General features: G+C 41.2%; 1 protein-coding gene across 50 annotated transcripts in view; it reads right to left on the reverse strand.

The window, feature by feature from the left end:
• Window positions 1-18,388, reverse strand: part of ATXN2 (ataxin 2) — a 141,168-nt gene that overhangs the window by 16,073 nt on the left and 106,707 nt on the right. For 15 of the 50 annotated variants that reach the window (XM_063694356.1, XM_063694350.1, XM_055359098.2 and 12 more), the window contains 4 exons: window positions 17,709-17,861; window positions 17,267-17,327; window positions 2,234-2,418; window positions 1,784-1,916 (listed from right to left, as the gene is read on the reverse strand). In XM_063694356.1, coding sequence (XP_063550426.1) covers window positions 1,784-1,916; window positions 2,234-2,418; window positions 17,267-17,327; window positions 17,709-17,861 — 532 coding nt within the window. Of the gene's footprint in view, window positions 1-1,783; window positions 1,917-2,233; window positions 2,419-11,116; window positions 11,150-17,260; window positions 17,328-17,708; window positions 17,862-18,388 lie in introns of all 50 variants that reach the window. The other 35 variants (XM_055359103.2, XM_063694355.1, XM_063694349.1 and 32 more) reach the window with 3 other exon arrangements.

Below are 18,388 nucleotides of genomic sequence, written 5' to 3' on the forward strand. Positions count from 1 at the left end.
TGGGCCTCTTGAAAAAAATGTTTTCCAAAATGTAGCAATCACACAATTTTTTATTTAAAATGCGTAATCCACAATACAAAATTGAAAGTGATAATGTGGAAAATTAAGACTGGACTTAACTGTTTTATAAAACTAAACACCTTTGATCATATACAAATTCCTATCAGCAGTGAGCCTTTGTGGCAGACAAGAACCTCCAGGAAGAAAGCATAAGCTGTGGGTTACAGGTGACAGGAAGGATGATTGCTGCTGCCCAAGTCCTATTCTCATTAACCTACGGAATGTTAAAACTTTTATTCTTCAAAAACGACAGAGGTGGTATGAAAAGTAGTAATGTCTCAAGAAGAAGGTTTGCCAGAAATCTGTAAATTCTTTTTTTCTTTTTTTTTTTTTGAGATGGAGTCTCACTCTGTCGCTCAGGCTAGAGTGTAGTGGCGCGATCTTGGCTCACTGCAACCTCTGCCTTCCGGGTTCAAGCAATTCTGCTGCCTCAGCCTCCCAAGTAGCCGGGACTACAGGCACATGCCACCACACCCAGCCAATTTTTTGGATTTTTAGTAGAGATGGGGTTTCACCATGTTGGCCAGGCTGGTCTCGATCTCCTGACCTCATGATCCGCCGGCCTTGGCCTCCCAAAGTGCTGGGATTACAGGCGTGAGCCACTGCGCCCAGCCTGTAAATTCTTAAATAACTCAATTTTGCCTAAACATACTCGTTCAGGACATCTAAACTTAAAAAATAAAAATTTTATATTATTAGTATTTCAAAAAGTTCAAAGAGGTTTTAAAAATGAAATGCCCATGTAGTTACATGTAACCATAATCTCATTCTCATAGCAGTACACTTTTCAACTGTATGAATAAACCAAAATTATCCCCTACTCCAAACAACCAAAAATGCAAATAGGAAAACTAAACAACACTACAGTAGTTCTCAGAAATATTCAGAACAAAACATCTTAATGAAATCAGTACTATTTAAAAACATATTCTGAAAAACATTTGAAGCAATCCATTAATTCTGTATCATAAGATATACAAATGGACATTTTATTTTAAATTATCAACAGTGAAAAATCTATTATTTTGGTACTTTAGACAGCTGCTAAGTTGATCTACACAAATTTCTCTGTTTAGTCACAAAACGAAGATGGGTTTTTTTGCTTATTATTCTCACATATAAATACTGCTTAGTTTTACATAAAATACTTCTCATTTTCATTTCAGCATTCTGTTCACATTGGTTATATTTAAAGTGTGACTCATGTCTAAAATATATCTAATATTACATAATATTCAACCACTTAAAATACAGCATGATGTAGAAACATAGTATTATCATTATAACAAACAGCAAAAAAAATATGTAATGCCAGTGACCCTCAGATCAAGTAGTGAAGCAAAATGTTTTCATGCTGGAGAACGCCTTTATGCTTTTATTATTATAAAATTCTCTTGCATGTCATAGGCAGGATATACCAAAGCATAATACTGATGAGGAAGAGGAGAAAGGTACCTTTCTCCACAAAGATGCTTTGTCATTATATACATCATTACATTTTAGTTAAAGCAGGAGAGAGATCTGAAGACCAGGTACAGAAGTAGAAACTATTTGCCAAAAGTTATAAAGCAAGTCAGGCAAAGAAATGGGTTCATCTTTTCCTTCAGATTCTTGACCCTCAATGTCATAAAAGGTCAGGTTATTCTTAGACAGAGTATGTTTTCAGAAACTTAAATTAAGAAGAGTCACACACACTGGAAGAGACAAACAAAGTGCTTCCTACCATACATCGCATGCGTCTGCTCATGAGCCCCGTACTGAGTTGCTGAAGAAGATACTAAACCAGGCTGGGCATGTGTTGGTGGTGCCATCATTCTAGCATTACCCTGTATTACAGGACTATAGACATGAGGATGCTGTGTTCAAACAAAAAATAAAGAAAGCACATTAACACTGCAAATAGAGCCAAGCAGACTTTAGTTAAGATTTTTAACTCCATGGTTTCCAGATTTCCAGAAACAGCTGTAAACTCTCAAATCTTTCTTGGCTGTTTCCTCTGAACCTCTTACCATGATCAGTAATCTTCGAATATATATTGAAAAGGGTCCCCAAGTCCTTAGCTATCTACCCTACCATCACACAAAAGCAAAAATTTTAAAGGAAAATCCCTTTACCATATTAAAAGTTTTTTTATATGGTACAAAAATTAAGAGTTAGGCCCTACCAGCCTTACCTGAGACTGATAATGTGGCACATGCTGAACAAGGGGCTGATTTGGGAACTGCTGAGGACTGTAGGCAACATATTGCGTGGAGTAAGCTGGTGGAGTGGCTGCAATCGGTGGGCCCGCTGCTGACGCTGGGTGCATCATGGCACTCTGATGATGCTGGTCTTGCCGCTGTTGGGGCATATTTGGTACTGCAGAAAAAAAAGCAGACTGCCTATCAAACAGTATCTCCATGGCATAATACATGTGTTCACATGGTCTAGGAGGCTCTGAATGATTTGACCCTGAATCTGCGTCTCTGATGCCATCTCATACCACTCCCACTTCTGCCACTCTGGGTTATTTTCCTATCATGCATGCTAATCCTCAGCCTCAAACACCAGTTCCCAAATCCCAGCTGGGATAATTCTGCCTCATCCTTCAGGTGTCAGCTTGAAAGCAACTTCCTCAGAAGGACTTTCTCTCACGGCCCTCAGACTTGATCAAGTCCCTGTAACAGACTCTCACAGCATTATGAAATCGCTTCTCATATGGTATTTTCTGGGATGGGCACTGCATTCATTTTGAGAAAAACAAAGGCATGACCAAAGAGCGAAAACAGATCCAACACTAACTTTCTAGCTTCCTTAATTTCCAACCACTGAATCCTTGTAACACTTCCCATTCTTTCTCAAACCCAGTATAACACAGCACCATGTAGCATATACCAGGTTTCTAAATAATACTTCTTTTAAAAGATTACTTTATGTCTTATCTTAATCCACACAGGTGGTCTGCATGTAAGGGCCTCTCCCTGTTACAACTCTAGTTAAGAATTCAGCTCAACTGTCATCTCCCAGGTGAGGTTTTTTTCCAGTTCCTCCAGCACGAGCTAGCTACTTCCCATGTGCCTCTTTCCTCACACATTTCTTACAGCACTATTGTCTGTGACCTGTTTCTGGTGTGGCATTAACCAAGCCACTTCAGGAAAATAATCGTGGAATGACTGCTTACAACTAGGTATAAGGCACAAAGAATATAGAACTTGTTCATAAAATCCTAAGAACTGATTATATAATTAACTGCAAATTTGTGGCTAAACATTCACTAACTGTTGCTGAAATTTGGGAGAGCTAGTTACATATTATTTTATCTATGTAGAAAAGCAAACCTGAACATTTTTTTATATTTTATCTTGGATGCACATATTTAAAAACCACCTCCTTTTGGTAGACAAAAAAGCCACTGAAAACTACTTATCACTTTTATCAAATGAAAGTTTGCCCGATTATGCTAACTGAGCTTAAACTATTCACTATTATTACTTTGTTACTTATTACCTTCCTGTATATTTAAAAAATACTTAAAAAGCTAGTCAAGTATACTATGGTGCTATTATTTAGATATCATGTGTTTGTCTCCACCAATTCTCATGTTAAAACATGATCCCCAGGCCAGGTGCAGTGGCTCACACTTATAATCCCTGCACTTTAGGAAGCCAGGGTGAGCGGACTGCTTGAGCTCATGAGTTTGGGACCACCCTGGGCAACACGGGGAGACACTGTCTCCACAAAAAATACAAAAATATTAGCCAGCTGTGGTGCTGTGCATCTATGGTCCCAGCTACTCAGGAGGCTGAGGTGGGAGGAACCTTTCAGCCAGGGAGGTAGATGCCACGGTAAGCCATAACTGCACCACTGCACTCCAGCCTGGGCGAAGAAGTGAGACCCTGTCTCAAAAAAGGGGAGGGTAGGGGACAGGAGGGGAAGAAAAGAAACTAAGCCCTTGACTCTGCCTGTTATTTGAAAAATGTTAAAAATATTTTTATCCAATACCTCAAAGGATTGGAATTTAGTAAAGGAGCAGGGTAAAAACTAACATATAGACAGCAATAGCCTTCATATATGGTACTTCATAAGTAATTACTTAGAAGATGCAATGGAAGAGAAGTCCCTGGGTTACACTAACATTAAAGAAGAACCTACCGGCCGGGCGCGGTGGCTCACGCCTGTAATCCCAGCACTTTGGGAGGCCGAGGCGGGCGGATCATGAGGTCAGGAGATCAAGACCATCCTGGCTAACACAGTGAAACCCCGTCTCTACTAAAAAATACAAAAAATTAGCCGGGCGTGGTGGCGGGCGCCTGTAGTCCCAGCTACTCGGGAGGCTGAGGCAGGAGAATGGCGTGAACCCAGGAGGCGGAGCTTGCAGTGAGCCGAGATCGCGCCACTGCACTCCAGCCTGGGCGACAGAGCGAGACTCTGTCTCAAAAAAAAAAAAAAAAAGAACCTACCTAAGGCATACACTGAAAAAAATGTACAAAACCTTAAAGATAAACTTTATTTTTATTTATTTATTTTCTTTGAGACAGAGTCTCGCTCGGTTGCCCAAGCTGGAGTGCAGTGGTGCAATCTTGACTCACTGCACTCTCTGCCTCCTGGGTTCAAGCGATTCTCCTACCTCAGCCTCCAGAGTAGCTGGGACTACAGGTGCAGACCACACCCAGCTAATACTTTTTTAAAAATATTTTTAGTAGAGACGGGGTTTCACCATGTTGGCCAGGCTGGTCTCGAACTCCAGACCTCAGGTGATCTGCCCACCTCCGCCTTCCAAAGAGTTGGGATTACAGGCGTCAGCCTGCATCCAGCCAAGGATAAACTTTAATATGCTACTGAAGGTATACTTTGTTCTTGAACAGGAAGACTCAACATCATGAAGACATCAATCATTTCTTCTCAAGTTAATTTATAAGTTTATTGTGATTCTGGCCTGCCATGGTGGCTCATGCCTGTAGTCCCACTACTTTGTGAGGCTGACACAGGCAGACTGCTTGAGCTCAGGAGTTCGACACCAGCCTGGGCAACATGGTGAAACCCTGTCTCTACAAAATATACAAAAATTAAGCCAGGCACAGTGGTGCTTGCCTGTAGTCCCAGCTACTTGGGAGGCTGAGGTGGGGAGATTGCCTTAGCTCGGGAAGTTGAGGCTGCAGTATGCCCAGATCATCCCACTGCACTCCAGCCTAGGTAACAGAGCCAGACCTTGTCTCCAAAAAATTAAAAAAAAAAAAAAAAAATTCCAGAAGTTTATACTGACAGTAAGAATCAACGACAAAAAAACCACCTCACTGGTTACCTTTGGAGGATAATAGAAAACCAACTCATTATTTTGAAGACTGCCTTAAAAAGGGAAATGATTAACATTTTAAATTACTTTCCTAAGAAAGCTATACCTCAGGGTAACCAAACAGCTGGATATGGGAAAGTTTTTCTTTATAAAAATATTCCAGGCAATAATTGAAGAAGGGATGAAAGGAAAAGAATGTCACCATTTTACAACCCCTAAGGAAATAACTGATCTTGGGCTAGACAATTATCATCAATGGCTGCTAAAAAACACACCAAAAAAATTAAGGCGCTAAAGGGACATATTATCTCCTGGATAGATAAAACATCTAGGAACTCACTGACTACTCCTATCAGGAAAAAGACTGATTACATGACTCCTCACTGAAAGTACACACATCTGTGAAACATTGGGGGGGAAAAAAAAAACCAATCTGATCAAGCCTTCATTATCTACTATCAGTTTACAAAGATTACAGGGGACAGAAGTCTACTTTAAATATCAACACAGGGATACAGTCAGCAAAATTCAGATCGTGGGAAAAAAATAAAAGACAAGCTGGATATGAAGAAGACAAAAACTAAGGGAAAAACTGTAATTAAAACTATGAGGGCTGAGTGCAGTGGCTCATGCCTGTAATCCTGGCACCTTGGGAGCCAAGGCAGGCAGACTGCTTGAGCTCAGGAATTCGAAACCCTGTCTCTACAAAAAATACAAAAATTAGCCAGGTATGGTGGCGTGCACCTTTAGTCCCAGCTACTTGGGAGGCTGATGTGGGAGGATCACCTAAGCCCAACTGGTAGAGACTGCACTGAGCTGAAATCATGCCACTGCACTCCAGCTTGGGTGACAGAGTTAGACACTGTCTCAAAAAACAAACAAACAAAAAAACCTATGACTTGGCTGGGTGTGATGGCTCATCCAGCACCTCCTAAAGTGCTGGCCTGTAATCCTAGCACTTTAGGAGGCTGAGGTAGAAAGATAACTTAAGCCCTGGAGTTTAGGACTAGCCTGGGCAAGATAGCAAGATGGTGAGACTCTGTCTCAAAAAAAAAAACAAAAAACAAACAAAAAAACAAAGAAGAAGAACGACAAGAAAAGAAAAGCTGGCAAGGTGGCATGTGCCTGTAGTCACAGTTACTTGAGAGGCTGAGGAAGGAGGATCCCTTGAGACCAGGAATTTGAAGTAGCAGTGAGCCATGATTGCACTACTGCACTCCAAGCCTGGGCAACAAAGCCAGACCCCATCTCAAAAACAAAAAACAAAACCAAAACCAACTTAAAGATACACACTAAAATGTTGGTGGATAAACTGATGCAATGTCTAGAATTTGCTTCAGAATAATCCAGTGGACTCAAAGCTTTTAAGAGACAATGGATAGGGATGAAACATGACTGGCCTAGGTTATTAATGTCTCAATACATTCGTAATAAAAAGTTACCGCAAGGCTGGGAGCGATGGCTGACACCTGTAATCCCAGCACTTTGGGAGGCTGAGGCGGGTGGATCATTTGAGGTCAGGAGTTCAAGACTGGGCTGGCCAACATGGTGAAACCCCAACTCTATTAAAAATACAAGGCCAGGCGCAGTGACTCACACCTGTAATCCCAGCACTTTGGGAAGCCGAGGCGGGCGGATCACAAGGTCAGGAGATCGATACCATCCTGGCTAACACGGTGAAACCCTGTCTCTACTAAAAATACAAAAAAATTAGCCAGGTGTGGTGGCGGGCGAATGTAGTCCCAGCTACTCAGGAGGCTGAGGCAGGAGAATGGCATGAACCCGAGAGGCGGAGCTTGCAGTGAGCCGAGATCGCGTCACTGCACTCCAGCCTGGGCGACAGAGCGAGACTCCGTCTCAAAAAAAAAAAAAAAAAAAAAAAAAAAAAAGGCTGGGCTACTTGGGAGGCTGAGGCAGGAGAATTGCTTGAACCCCAGAGGGGGAGGATGCAGTGAGTTGAGATTGTGCCACTGTACTCCAGCCTAGGTGACAGAGCCAAGACTCCATCTCAAAAAAAAAAAAAAAAAAAAAAAGTTACCACAATATGAAACAATTAAAAAAAAAAAAGACTTCAACATATAAACAAATCCAAATTGCAAGCCTGACTTGGACCCTAATTGGAACAAATTATTGTAAAAAGATTTATCTTTTCTGTTTCCTTTTTTTTTTTTTTAAGAGGGAATCTTGCTCTGTCGCCCAGGCTGGAGTACAGATGCGCAATCTCAACTCAACTACAACTTCCGCCTCCTGGGTTCAAGCAATTCTTCTGCCTCAGTCTCCCAAGTAGCTAGAATTACAGGTGCCTGCCACCGGGCCCAGTCAAGATATATTTTAAAGATCAGTTGGTTTTAAAAAGGCAACTGATTTTTTTAGTAGTAAGTTAATTATAGAGTTCGTATGGAAAAATAAACAGAAAATTCAAGGTAATCTGAAAAAAAAATCAATGTTGGCAATGAGTGGATGAGAAGGTAGTCCTATTAGATTAGTGAAGCAGAGTGAAAAATCCAGAAACAAATTCAACCACAAAAAGACACTTGTTATATGATAAAATGGCATTTCATATCAGTTTGTATGACCATAATGGAATTACATTATTATCTATCCATCTATGCGCACACACACACACACACTTTAAATACAGGGTCTCCTTCTGTCACCCAGGCTGGAGTACAGTGGTACAATCACAGCTCACTGCAGCTTTAAACTACTGGGCTCAAGCAATCCTCCTTCCTCAGCCTCTCAAGTAGTTAGGACTACAGGTGTGTGCCACCACGCCCAGCAAATTTTTAAATTGTTTTGTAGATACGGGGTTTTCCTACATCACCCAGGTTGGTCTTGAACTCCTGGCCTCAAGCAATCCTCCTGCCTTGGCCTCCCAAAGCTCTGAGGTTACAGGTATGAGCCACTGTACCTGGTCAATATGATATACTTAGTAGATGATAAGTATTTGAACATAATCCAACAACCATTCATGATTAAAAAGAAAACAAACCCACCTCTGCAAATTAGGAACTGAAGTAACACCTAACTGTATGCTTAATAGTGAAAGACAATGTCTCACCCCTAAGAATGGGAGCATGGCAAAATCTCATGCTTTTTTCAGTAACGCACCAGTACAATAAGGCAAAAAAAAAAAAAAAACCAAAAACACCAACATGGTGATTAGATCATGACTGTATGTTTAAGTCTTAAAGGGCTGCCAGAAACAGTGGGTTTACCAACACATCAAGATACAAGGTCAATATTCAAAAATCAAGTGCATCTCTATTTACGAATAAACAAATGTTGAAAGCTTTTAAAATATAACTCACAACAGCACAAAACAGATGAAATATTAAGGGATAAATTTAAGAAAGCAGGCACAAAACTGATACAAAGAAAACTAGAAAACACTGGTGAAACTTAAGACTTAAATAAATGGAGCAGTATATGATGACATCAATGAAGATTCCATATTGTTAAGATATTTCTCCCAGAACTGATATAAAGATTCAGTGCACAATCCCAAGCTGATTCTAAAATTTATCTGCAAATTCAAAGAACGCAGAATAAGAGTAATTTTGACGAGAATAAAACTGGGAGACTCATATGAACTTAAAGGTTGATTACAAAGTAACAGCAATAAAGAGAGAATTGGCATAAGGATATATACAAAGATCAATACAACAAAACAGTTCACAAATAGACACACATACAATACAGTCAACTGAATTCAATAAAGCTACTATGGCTGGGCGCAGTGGCTCATGCCTGTAATCCCAGAACTTTGGGAGGCTGAGATGAGCAGATCACCTGAGGTCAGGAGTTCGAGACTAGCCTGGCCAACATGGTGAGACCCTATCTCTACTAAAAAAAAAAAAAAAACAAATTAGCTGGGTGTAGTGGCGGGCACCTGTAATCCTAGCTACTCGAGAGGCTGAGGCAGAATCGCTTGACCCTGGGAAGTGGAGGTTGCAGTGAGCCAAGTTCATACTACTGCACTCCAGCCTTGGTAACAAGATCGAGACTCTGTTTCTTGTTTCAAGAACAGAAAAAAAATAAAGCCACCAATGGAAAACAGAGGCTGGTGCCAGAGAAACCGGGTAAATATTTATGGCGGAGAAAATGAAGCTCGACCTTTACATCACACCCTACACAAAACCTAACCTCAAATCAACCATACACCTAACCATAAAAACATTCATAACCTAGGGTACGTAAAAGATTTCTTATTATGATACAAAAAAGCATGAACCTTAAGAGAAAAGCTTGATAAATAAGGCTTCATTAAAATTAACAATACTGGCTCTTCAAAAAAAACCGCAGACTGGGAGAAAATATTCACAATACCTATATCTGAGAAAGGACTTGTAACCAGAATATACAAATAACTTAAAACAATTTACTAAAAATAGTAACTTTACTTTTCACAGTAAGAAAAGAAACATGACTTTTTTTTTTTTTTGTGAGACAGGGTCTGGCTCTATTGCCCAGGCTGGAATGCAGTGGTGCAATCTCAGCTCACTGCAACCTCGATCACCCCTCCATCGCCCTCCAAACCCCCGCAACCTCGCTCAAACGATTGTCCCACCTCAGCCCCCCAAGTAGCTGGGACCATAGGAATGCGCTTCCATGCCTGGCTAACTTTTCTTTTTTCTTTCTTTTTTTTTTTTGCAAAGACAGGGTTTTGTCATGTTCCTCAGGCTGGTCTCAAACTGTTGGCTCAAATGATCCATCCAGGTTGGCCTCCCAAAGTGCTGGAATTACAGGCGTGAGCCAGTGCACCCAGCCAGAAACATTGAGACAAAAAGAAATTATGAGGACAGGCGCAGTGGCTCACACCTGTAATCTCAGCACTTTGGGAGGCCGAGGCGGGTAGATCACCTGAGGTCAGGAGTTAGAGACCAGCATGACCAACATGGTGAAATCCCACCTACACTAAAAATACAAAATTAGCCAGGCATGGTGGCGCATGCCTGTAATCCCAGCTACTTGGGAGGCTAAGGCATAAGAATTGCTTGAACCTGGAAGGCGGAGGTTGCAGTGAGCCAAGATGGCACCACTGCACTCCAGCCTGGGCAAGAGAGTGAGATTCCATCAAACAAACAAACAAACAAACAAATAAATAAATAAATAAATAAATAAATAAATAAAATGGAAAAAAGATTTGAACCATTTACTAAAAAAAGGTTGACAGCTGAAAATAAACACACACATGATGAGGTGCTCCTGGATCAGTCATCATCAGAGAAATGTACATTTAAGATCACAATGAGATACCATAAGACACCCATTAATTTCAACACCGTTGAAATTAAAAAGATAACACAATACCAAGTGTTGGCAAGGATGCGAACACTTGGAACCTGCACATGTACCTGATCAGTTGGAATGTAAAATGATACAATCACTTTGGAAGATTGCCAGTTTCTTATTAATTGAAATATGTATTTACCAGGCAGTGTGTGGTGGCTCACATCTGTAATCTCAACACTTTGGGAGGCTGGGGCGGGTGGATCACTTGTGGTCAGGAGTTTGAGACCAGCCTGGCCAACGTAGTGAAACCCCGTCTCTACTAAAAATACAAAAAAATTAGCCAGGCATGGTGGTGCGCGCCTGTAATCCCAGCTACTTGGGAGGCTGAGGCGGGAGAATTGCTTGAACCCGGGACAGGGAGGTTGCCATGAGCTGAAATCATGCCACTGCCAGCCTGGGCAACAGAGTGAGACTTCATCTCAAAAAAAATAAATAAATAAAAAATAAAAAATAAAATAAATTTTTTAAAAAAATGAAATATGCACTTACCATACCTCAGCAATTCCAATTCTAGGTATTTAACTAAAAGAAATAAAAACACAAACACTTGTACACAAATGCTCACAGCAGCTTCATTCATAATAGCCAAAAGCTGGCAATAACTCAAATGCCCATCGACTAGTAATGGGTAAATTAACTGTGGTATAATCATAAAATGAAATGCTACCCAGCAATAAAAAGGAATAAGCTGGCTGAGCACGGTGACTCACACCTGTAATCCCAGCACTTTGGGAGGCCAAGGCAGGTGGATCATTTGGGGTCAGGAGTTTGAGACCAGCCTGGCCAACATGGTGAAATCCCGTCTCTGCTAAAAAAAAAAAAAAAAAAAAAGACAAAAATTAGCCAGGTGTGGTGGCACGTGCCTGTAATCCCAGCTACTTGGGAGGCTGAGGCAGTGGAACTGCAGACCAATTCTGGGACACAGAACAAGACTCCATCTCAAAAACAAACAAACAAACAAAAAGGAATAAGCTGATACTAACATGAAACTCAAATTACTACACTGTTTAGGACACACATATGAAATTATATACCAAGCTTGTCCAACTTGCGTCCTGGGACGGCTTTGAATGTGGCCCAACACAAATTCATAAACTTTCTTAAAACATTATAAGTTTTGCTATTTTTTTTTGGTTTTGTTCATCAGCTATCATTAGCGTTAGTGTATTTTATGTGTGGCCCAACACAATTCTTCTTCCAATATGACCCAGGGAAGCCAAAAGATTGAACACCTCTGTTACATGCTGTTTGATTCCATTTATTTAAAAAAAAAAAAATCTAGGGGCTGGCTGAGGTGGCTCACATCTGTAATCCTAGCACTCTGGGAGGCTGAGGTGAGCTCAAGAGTTCGAGACCAGCCTGGGCAATATAATGAGATGTCTCCAAAAAAAGATTTTTTTTTACGTAAAAAAAAAAAAAAAAGAAAGAAAGAAAAAGAAATCTAAAGAGGATAAATCTAATCTATAGTAAAAGAAGGCAGATTACTGGTTAACTGGAGCTAGTGGTAATAAAGTACAGTTGGGCAGAGAAGAGGAACAGGCACAATGTTTTCCATCTTCACTGATGAAGCAAGTAGTTACATGAGCAAATATATTTGTCAAAACTCATTAAAATGTAAACATAAAAAGATGAGCATTTTCTTGTATGAAAATTACAGACTAATAAAACTGGTTAAAACATTTTGGATAGTCATTTAGAACAAGATAAATTGGATTCACATTTTATACTTTAAGATAAATTCTAAAATTAGCCAGGCATAATGGTACAGGCTGGTCTCAAACTCCTGAGCTCAAGTGATCCTCCCACCTCAGCCTCTCAGCCTCCCAGGGTGCCAGGAGACAGGCAGATCATGAGGTCAGGAGTTCGAGACCAGCCTGACCAACACGGTAAAACCCCGTCTCTACTAAAAATACAAAAATTAGCCGGGTGTGGTGGCGCACCCCTGTAATTCCAGCTACTCAGGAGGCTGAGGCAGGGGAATCGCTTGAATCTGAGAGGCGGAGGTTGCAGTGAGCTAAGTTAGCGCCACTCCATCAGAGCGACACTCCATCTCAAAAATAAATAAACAAACAAACAATTTAAGAGGAAAGAATAGTCTTTTCAACAAATGAGGTGGGGACAATGGATATCCACAAGCAAAAGGAAAAACCTGGACCACTACTCTCATCTCATACACAAAAATTAACTCAAGAGATTGTAGACCTAAATGTTAAGAGCTAAACTATAAAAATCATAGGAGTTTTATAGGCGTTTCATAGGAGTAAATCTCTGTGGCCTTGAGTTAGGCAATGCTTTGTCTGATATGACATCAGGAGCACAAGCAACAAAAGAAAAAACAAACAGATAAATTGAACTTCATCAAAATTAAAAACTGTGTTACAAAGAACACCATCAAGCAAGTAAAAAGATAACCTATAGTCGGGGCATGGTGGCTCGTGTCTAAAATCTCAGCACTTTGGGAAGGTGAGGCAGGCGGATCATTTGAGGTCAGGAGTTCAAGACCAGCCTGGCCACCATGGTGAAATTCCATCTCTACTAAAAATACAAAAATGGGCCAAGCGCGGTGGTGCACGCCTATAACCCCAGCTACTCTGGAGGCTGAAGCAGGGGGATCGCTTGAGCTCAGGAATTCGAGACCAGCCTGGGAAGCACGGAGAAGCTCCATCTCTACAAAAAATATAAAAATTAGCCTGGTGTGGTGGCGTATGCCTGTAGCCCCAGCTACCTGGGAGGGTGAGGCAGGAGAATTGCTTGAACCCAGGAAGCGAAGGCTGCAGTGAGCCGAGATCATGCCACTGTGCTCCAGCCTGGGCACGATCTCAAAACAATACAAAAAAACAAAAAACCACAATGACACTTCATAACCACTAGAATGGACATAACCCAAACCAAAGACAATATCGGTTATTTATGAGGATGTGGAGAAACTGGAACACTTGTACATTACTGGTAGAAATACAAAATGATGCAGCTGCTTTGGAAAAGTTTGGCAGTTCCATCACAGCATTTCTACTTCAGGAGAAATGAAAATCTAAGGCCACATGAAAAAACTTTTTATTTTTTATTTTTTTGAGACAGAGTCTCACTCTTTCACTCAGGCTGGGGTGCAGTGGTGTGATCTCAGCTCACTGCAGCCTCCGCCTCCCAGGTTCAAGCGATTCTGATGCTCTTGCCTCAGCCTCCTGAATAGCTGGGATTATAGGTGCACGCTACCATGCCAGTGTAATTTCTGTATTTTTAGTAGAGATGGGATTTCACCATGTTGGCCAGGCTGGTCTCAAACTCCTGACCTCAAGTCATCTGCCCACCTCAGCCTCCCAGACTGCTGGGATTATAGGCATGAGCCACTGCTCCCAGCCTCATATGAAAATTTGTACATGAAAATCCACAAAAGCATTACTCATTGCCAGAAAAAGGAAATAATCCAAATGTTCATCAACTGATGATAGGTAAAAGTGGTATATTCAGGCCAGGAGCAGTGGCTCACACCTGTAATCCCAGCACTTTGGGAGGCCGAGGGAGGTGGATCACTTGAGGCCAGGAGTTCAAGACCAGCCCGGCCAACATGGCAAAGCCCTTTCTCTACTTTTTTTTTTTTTTTTTTTTTTTTGAGACGGAGTCTCACTCTGTCACCCAGGCTGGAGTGCAGTGGCACCATCTCAGCTCACTGCCAGCTCTGCCTCCCGGGTTCATGCCATTCTCCTGCCTCAGCCTCCCAAGTAGCTGGGACTACAGGCACCTGCCACCACGCTCAGCTAATTTTTTGTATTTTTAGTAGAGACAGGGTTTCACTGTATTAGCCAGGATGGTCTTGATCTCCTGACCTCGTGATCTGCCCACCTCGGCCTCCCAAAGTGCTGGGATTACAGGCGTGAGCCACCGTGCCCAGCCTCTGAGTATATCATTTCTATTAAAAAGACAGTACCTCCTGAAGTTAGAATGTGACTCTCCCATCAGATAGCCAAACTGTCATGCTTGCTCTTACTACAGTAATCTTTTATATTTTAATGACAACAAAAAGTTCCCATTGCATTGTTTTAAGTAATCATTGAAAACAGCTACACCTGCTGGTGATACATGAACACCTTAACACTACATTAAAACGGCAGTAAAAAAAAAAAAAACCACTTTCTTCTCAGAATTTCTAAAGGCCCTCAAAATAAGATTAAACTCTATAATTTGATTACATTATTTCAGGCAGAGTTCTTTCAACAGGTTCATATGTTCCAAGGCTAAAAAAAAAAAAAACATAGCATACTGAGAAAACGAAAATTAAGACTTTTAGTTAACATCTATGAAACCACGATTACGTCAAACATTGAGAAAATTGGCTGGGCGCAGGCACTTTGGGAAGCAGAGCCAGGCAGATTGCTTGAGCCCAGGAGTTTGAGACCAGCCTAGGCAACATGGCAAAACCCATCTCTACAAAAAATACAAAAATTAGCTAGGTGTGGTGGCGTGCACCTGTAGTCCCCGCCATCCCGGGGACTGAGAAGGGAGGATCGCTTGAGCCCAGGAGGTCAAGGCTGCATTGAGCCATGATAGCACCACTGCGTTCCAGCCTCAGCAACAAAGCAAGACCCTGTATCAAACACACACACACACACACACACACACACACACACACACAAAACACCCAAAAAAACACATTGAGGAAATCTTATTAATTCAGGAAAAATGAAAACTTTATGTCAGAAAGGCAATTATTGGGCACTGAGAAATGTCTTTTCTGTATAAATTATTCTACTTTCTATAGTTTCTCAACTGATAGCAGTTAATCACTCTAAATTAACTGGTTGGCAAAAATGAAACCCTTTAGCATTTTCCAACATTAAAAGAACTTTTTTTTTTTTTTTGGACGGAGTCTCGCTCTGTCACCCAGGCACGCACCACCATGCCCAGCTGATCTTTGTATTTTTAGTAGAGACGGGTTTTCACCATGTTGGCCAGGATGGTTGTGTACTCCTGACCTCAAGTGATCTGCCCACCTCGGCTTCCCAGAGTGTTGGGCTTACAGATGTGAGCCACCACACCTGGCCAAAAGATTTCCTTTTAAGAAAAATGTGGGATTTTTTCTACGAAGGCTCTTTAACCACACAAGCACAGAATACTAGTTTATGCAACTACATTATACGACAACTCCCTAATTTTAATGCAGAAACATCCATCTTATTTTTCTTTTTGAGGCAGGGTTTCGCTCTTTCACCCAAGCTGGAGCCCAGTGGTGCAGTCACAGTTCCCTGCAGCCTGGACCTTCTGGTTTCAATTGATCCTCCCACCTCAGTCTCCCAAGTAGCTAGGACTACAGGAGCACACCGTGACGGCTGGCTAAGATTTCTATTTTTTTTTTGTAGAGATAGGTTTTTGCCATGTTGCCCAGGCTGGTCTTAAAACTCCCAGTCATGCGATCTGCCCACCTCAGCCTCTCAAAGTGCTGGAATTACACGTGAGCCACCAAGCCTAGCCGAAACATCCTTCTAATAGGATCTTAACATTGGTTGAAGTTAGTTGCCCCTCTGCTTCAAAAGAAATTCTGGCTTTGGGGAAATAACTGTAGGTATATATAAAGCAAGGTTAGCAATCTAGTAAATTAATCTAGCAAACCCTCTTCTTCAAATTTAAGTTCAGATTTAAATCAGATTTCAGATTAAAAAGCTTTGGAATTACTTTTTTTTTTTTTTTTTGAGATAGGGTCTCACTATATTGCCCACACTGCTCTCGAACTCATGGGTTCAAGTTATCCTCCAGCTGGGATATCAGGCATGGAGCCACTGCGTCCAGCCAATTAGTCTGGTTTTTGTTTGTTTGTTTGTTTGTTTTGAGATGGAGTCTCACTCTGTTGCCCAGGCTGAAGTGCAGTGGCACGATCTTGGCTCACTGCAACCCCTGCCTCCCGGGTTCAAGCAATTCTCCTGCCTCAGCCCCACCTAGTAGCTGGGATTACAGGCGGCAGGTGCCACCATGTCAGGCTAATTTTTGTATTTTAGTAGAGATGGGGTTTCGCCATGTTGGCCAGGCTGGTCTCAAACTCCTGACCTCAGGTGATCCAGCCACCTCGGCCTCCCAAAGTGCTGGGATTACAAGCATAAGCCACCGCGCCTAGCCAGTATTTATGTTTGAGACGGGGTCTCACTCTTGTCGCCCAGGCTGGAGGGCAGTGGCATAATCACAGCTCACTGCAGCCTCTACTTCCCGGGCTCAAGTGATCCTCTCGCCTCAGTCCCCCAAACAGCTGGAGCTACAGGCATATGCCACCATGCCCAGCTAATTTTTTTGAATTTTAGTAGAGACAAAGTCTCTGTTGTCCAGGCTGATCTTGGGCTCCTGAGCTCAAGCAATCCTCCTGCCTTGGCCTCCCAAAGTGCTAAAATTACAGGTGTGAGCCATCACACCTGGCCTCCAATTACTCTTTTTGAAGAGGATACTATATAATCACAACTGATGGGCATTTTTCCTCCCGTTTTTCTTCATAAAATCCATGTGAATATCTATGTAATGTTGTTCATCAAAAGCCAATGCATAGCCTCATCAAAAAGTCAGAGCTAAACTACAACTATTTATTCATTATAAACTTAGTTACTCAATTCATGCAGCATGCAAACTACAAGCAAACACAGGCAGGATTATTCTCACCTTTACCTGCTCTATATGTCTTGGCTTGATTCACTGGCATGGGCGTCATAGGTATTGGGTATAAAGGCTTGAGAGAATTAAAAAAAAAATTAACATTAGGCACCTATGATAATAACAAGGTATTCTGTCACTCTCAGTTTTATATTGCTAGAGAGCTAGGCATGAGACGGTTTCCTGATTCTCCATTAGTCATTAAAAAATTAGATCATACCCACAGCTAAAAGGAACAAACCCCAAACTACAGTAAATCTAAACCATCTTTTTCACAGAAAACATTCTCAGATTTAGATCCTTATACTTAACAACACACTGAATCTCTGCATGCCTGTCTGTTTCAAACGCATATGCATAACTATCACACCCTCAAGTCACTGAAAACCTAAAGAGTGCTTGGTGTCAGATACAAACAATTGGGGAGGCTAAGTGAACATCAAATTCTATGACTTACTTGCACGCCTGGGCTCACTGGGACTGGATACATCATATTTGGTGCAAAACAAACAGGCTGAGTATAAACTGGAGTTGGCTGTTGATGACCCACCATAGATGGGCTAGGTTGTGCTTGAGGCCGAGGTGAAGTTGGGGTAGTAGAAGGCTTTGGCTACAAAAAAACAATAAATTCAATTATCTCAAGGTAACAGATGAACTATTATTGCAATTTAAAGATGGATTTTCCCAGTCTTTCTAATTTTACTTGCTTTAACTATGTCCCTTTTATTGAAAACAAAAACACAGCACATAAATTTTCACATTTCAATAAAAGAAAAAATGTTTCAGTAGGAACTTAAAACTTTGCAAATTAAAAAATACTAAAAACAGTGGCAGCTATTTTTAAGAAACTGATGGAAGTGTTTTTAAAAATTAAAAATAAATATATCTTCTTATGATCTCAGTCGAATAATAACAATAGTACAGTCATCTCTTAGTATCTGTGGGGGATTGGTTACAGTACCCTGTGAAGATACCAAAGTCTTGGAATGCTCAAGTCCCTTACATAAAATCATGTAGTATTCGCATACAACCTATGCATATCCTCCTATATACTTTACATCATCTCTAGATTATTTATAATACCTAAAACAAGGTAAATGCTTTACTGTATTGTTTTGGAATAATGACAAGGAAACG

Source organism: Gorilla gorilla, chromosome 10 (assembly GCF_029281585.2).
Source record: "Gorilla gorilla gorilla isolate KB3781 chromosome 10, NHGRI_mGorGor1-v2.1_pri, whole genome shotgun sequence".
Taxonomy (NCBI): domain Eukaryota; kingdom Metazoa; phylum Chordata; class Mammalia; order Primates; family Hominidae; genus Gorilla; species Gorilla gorilla.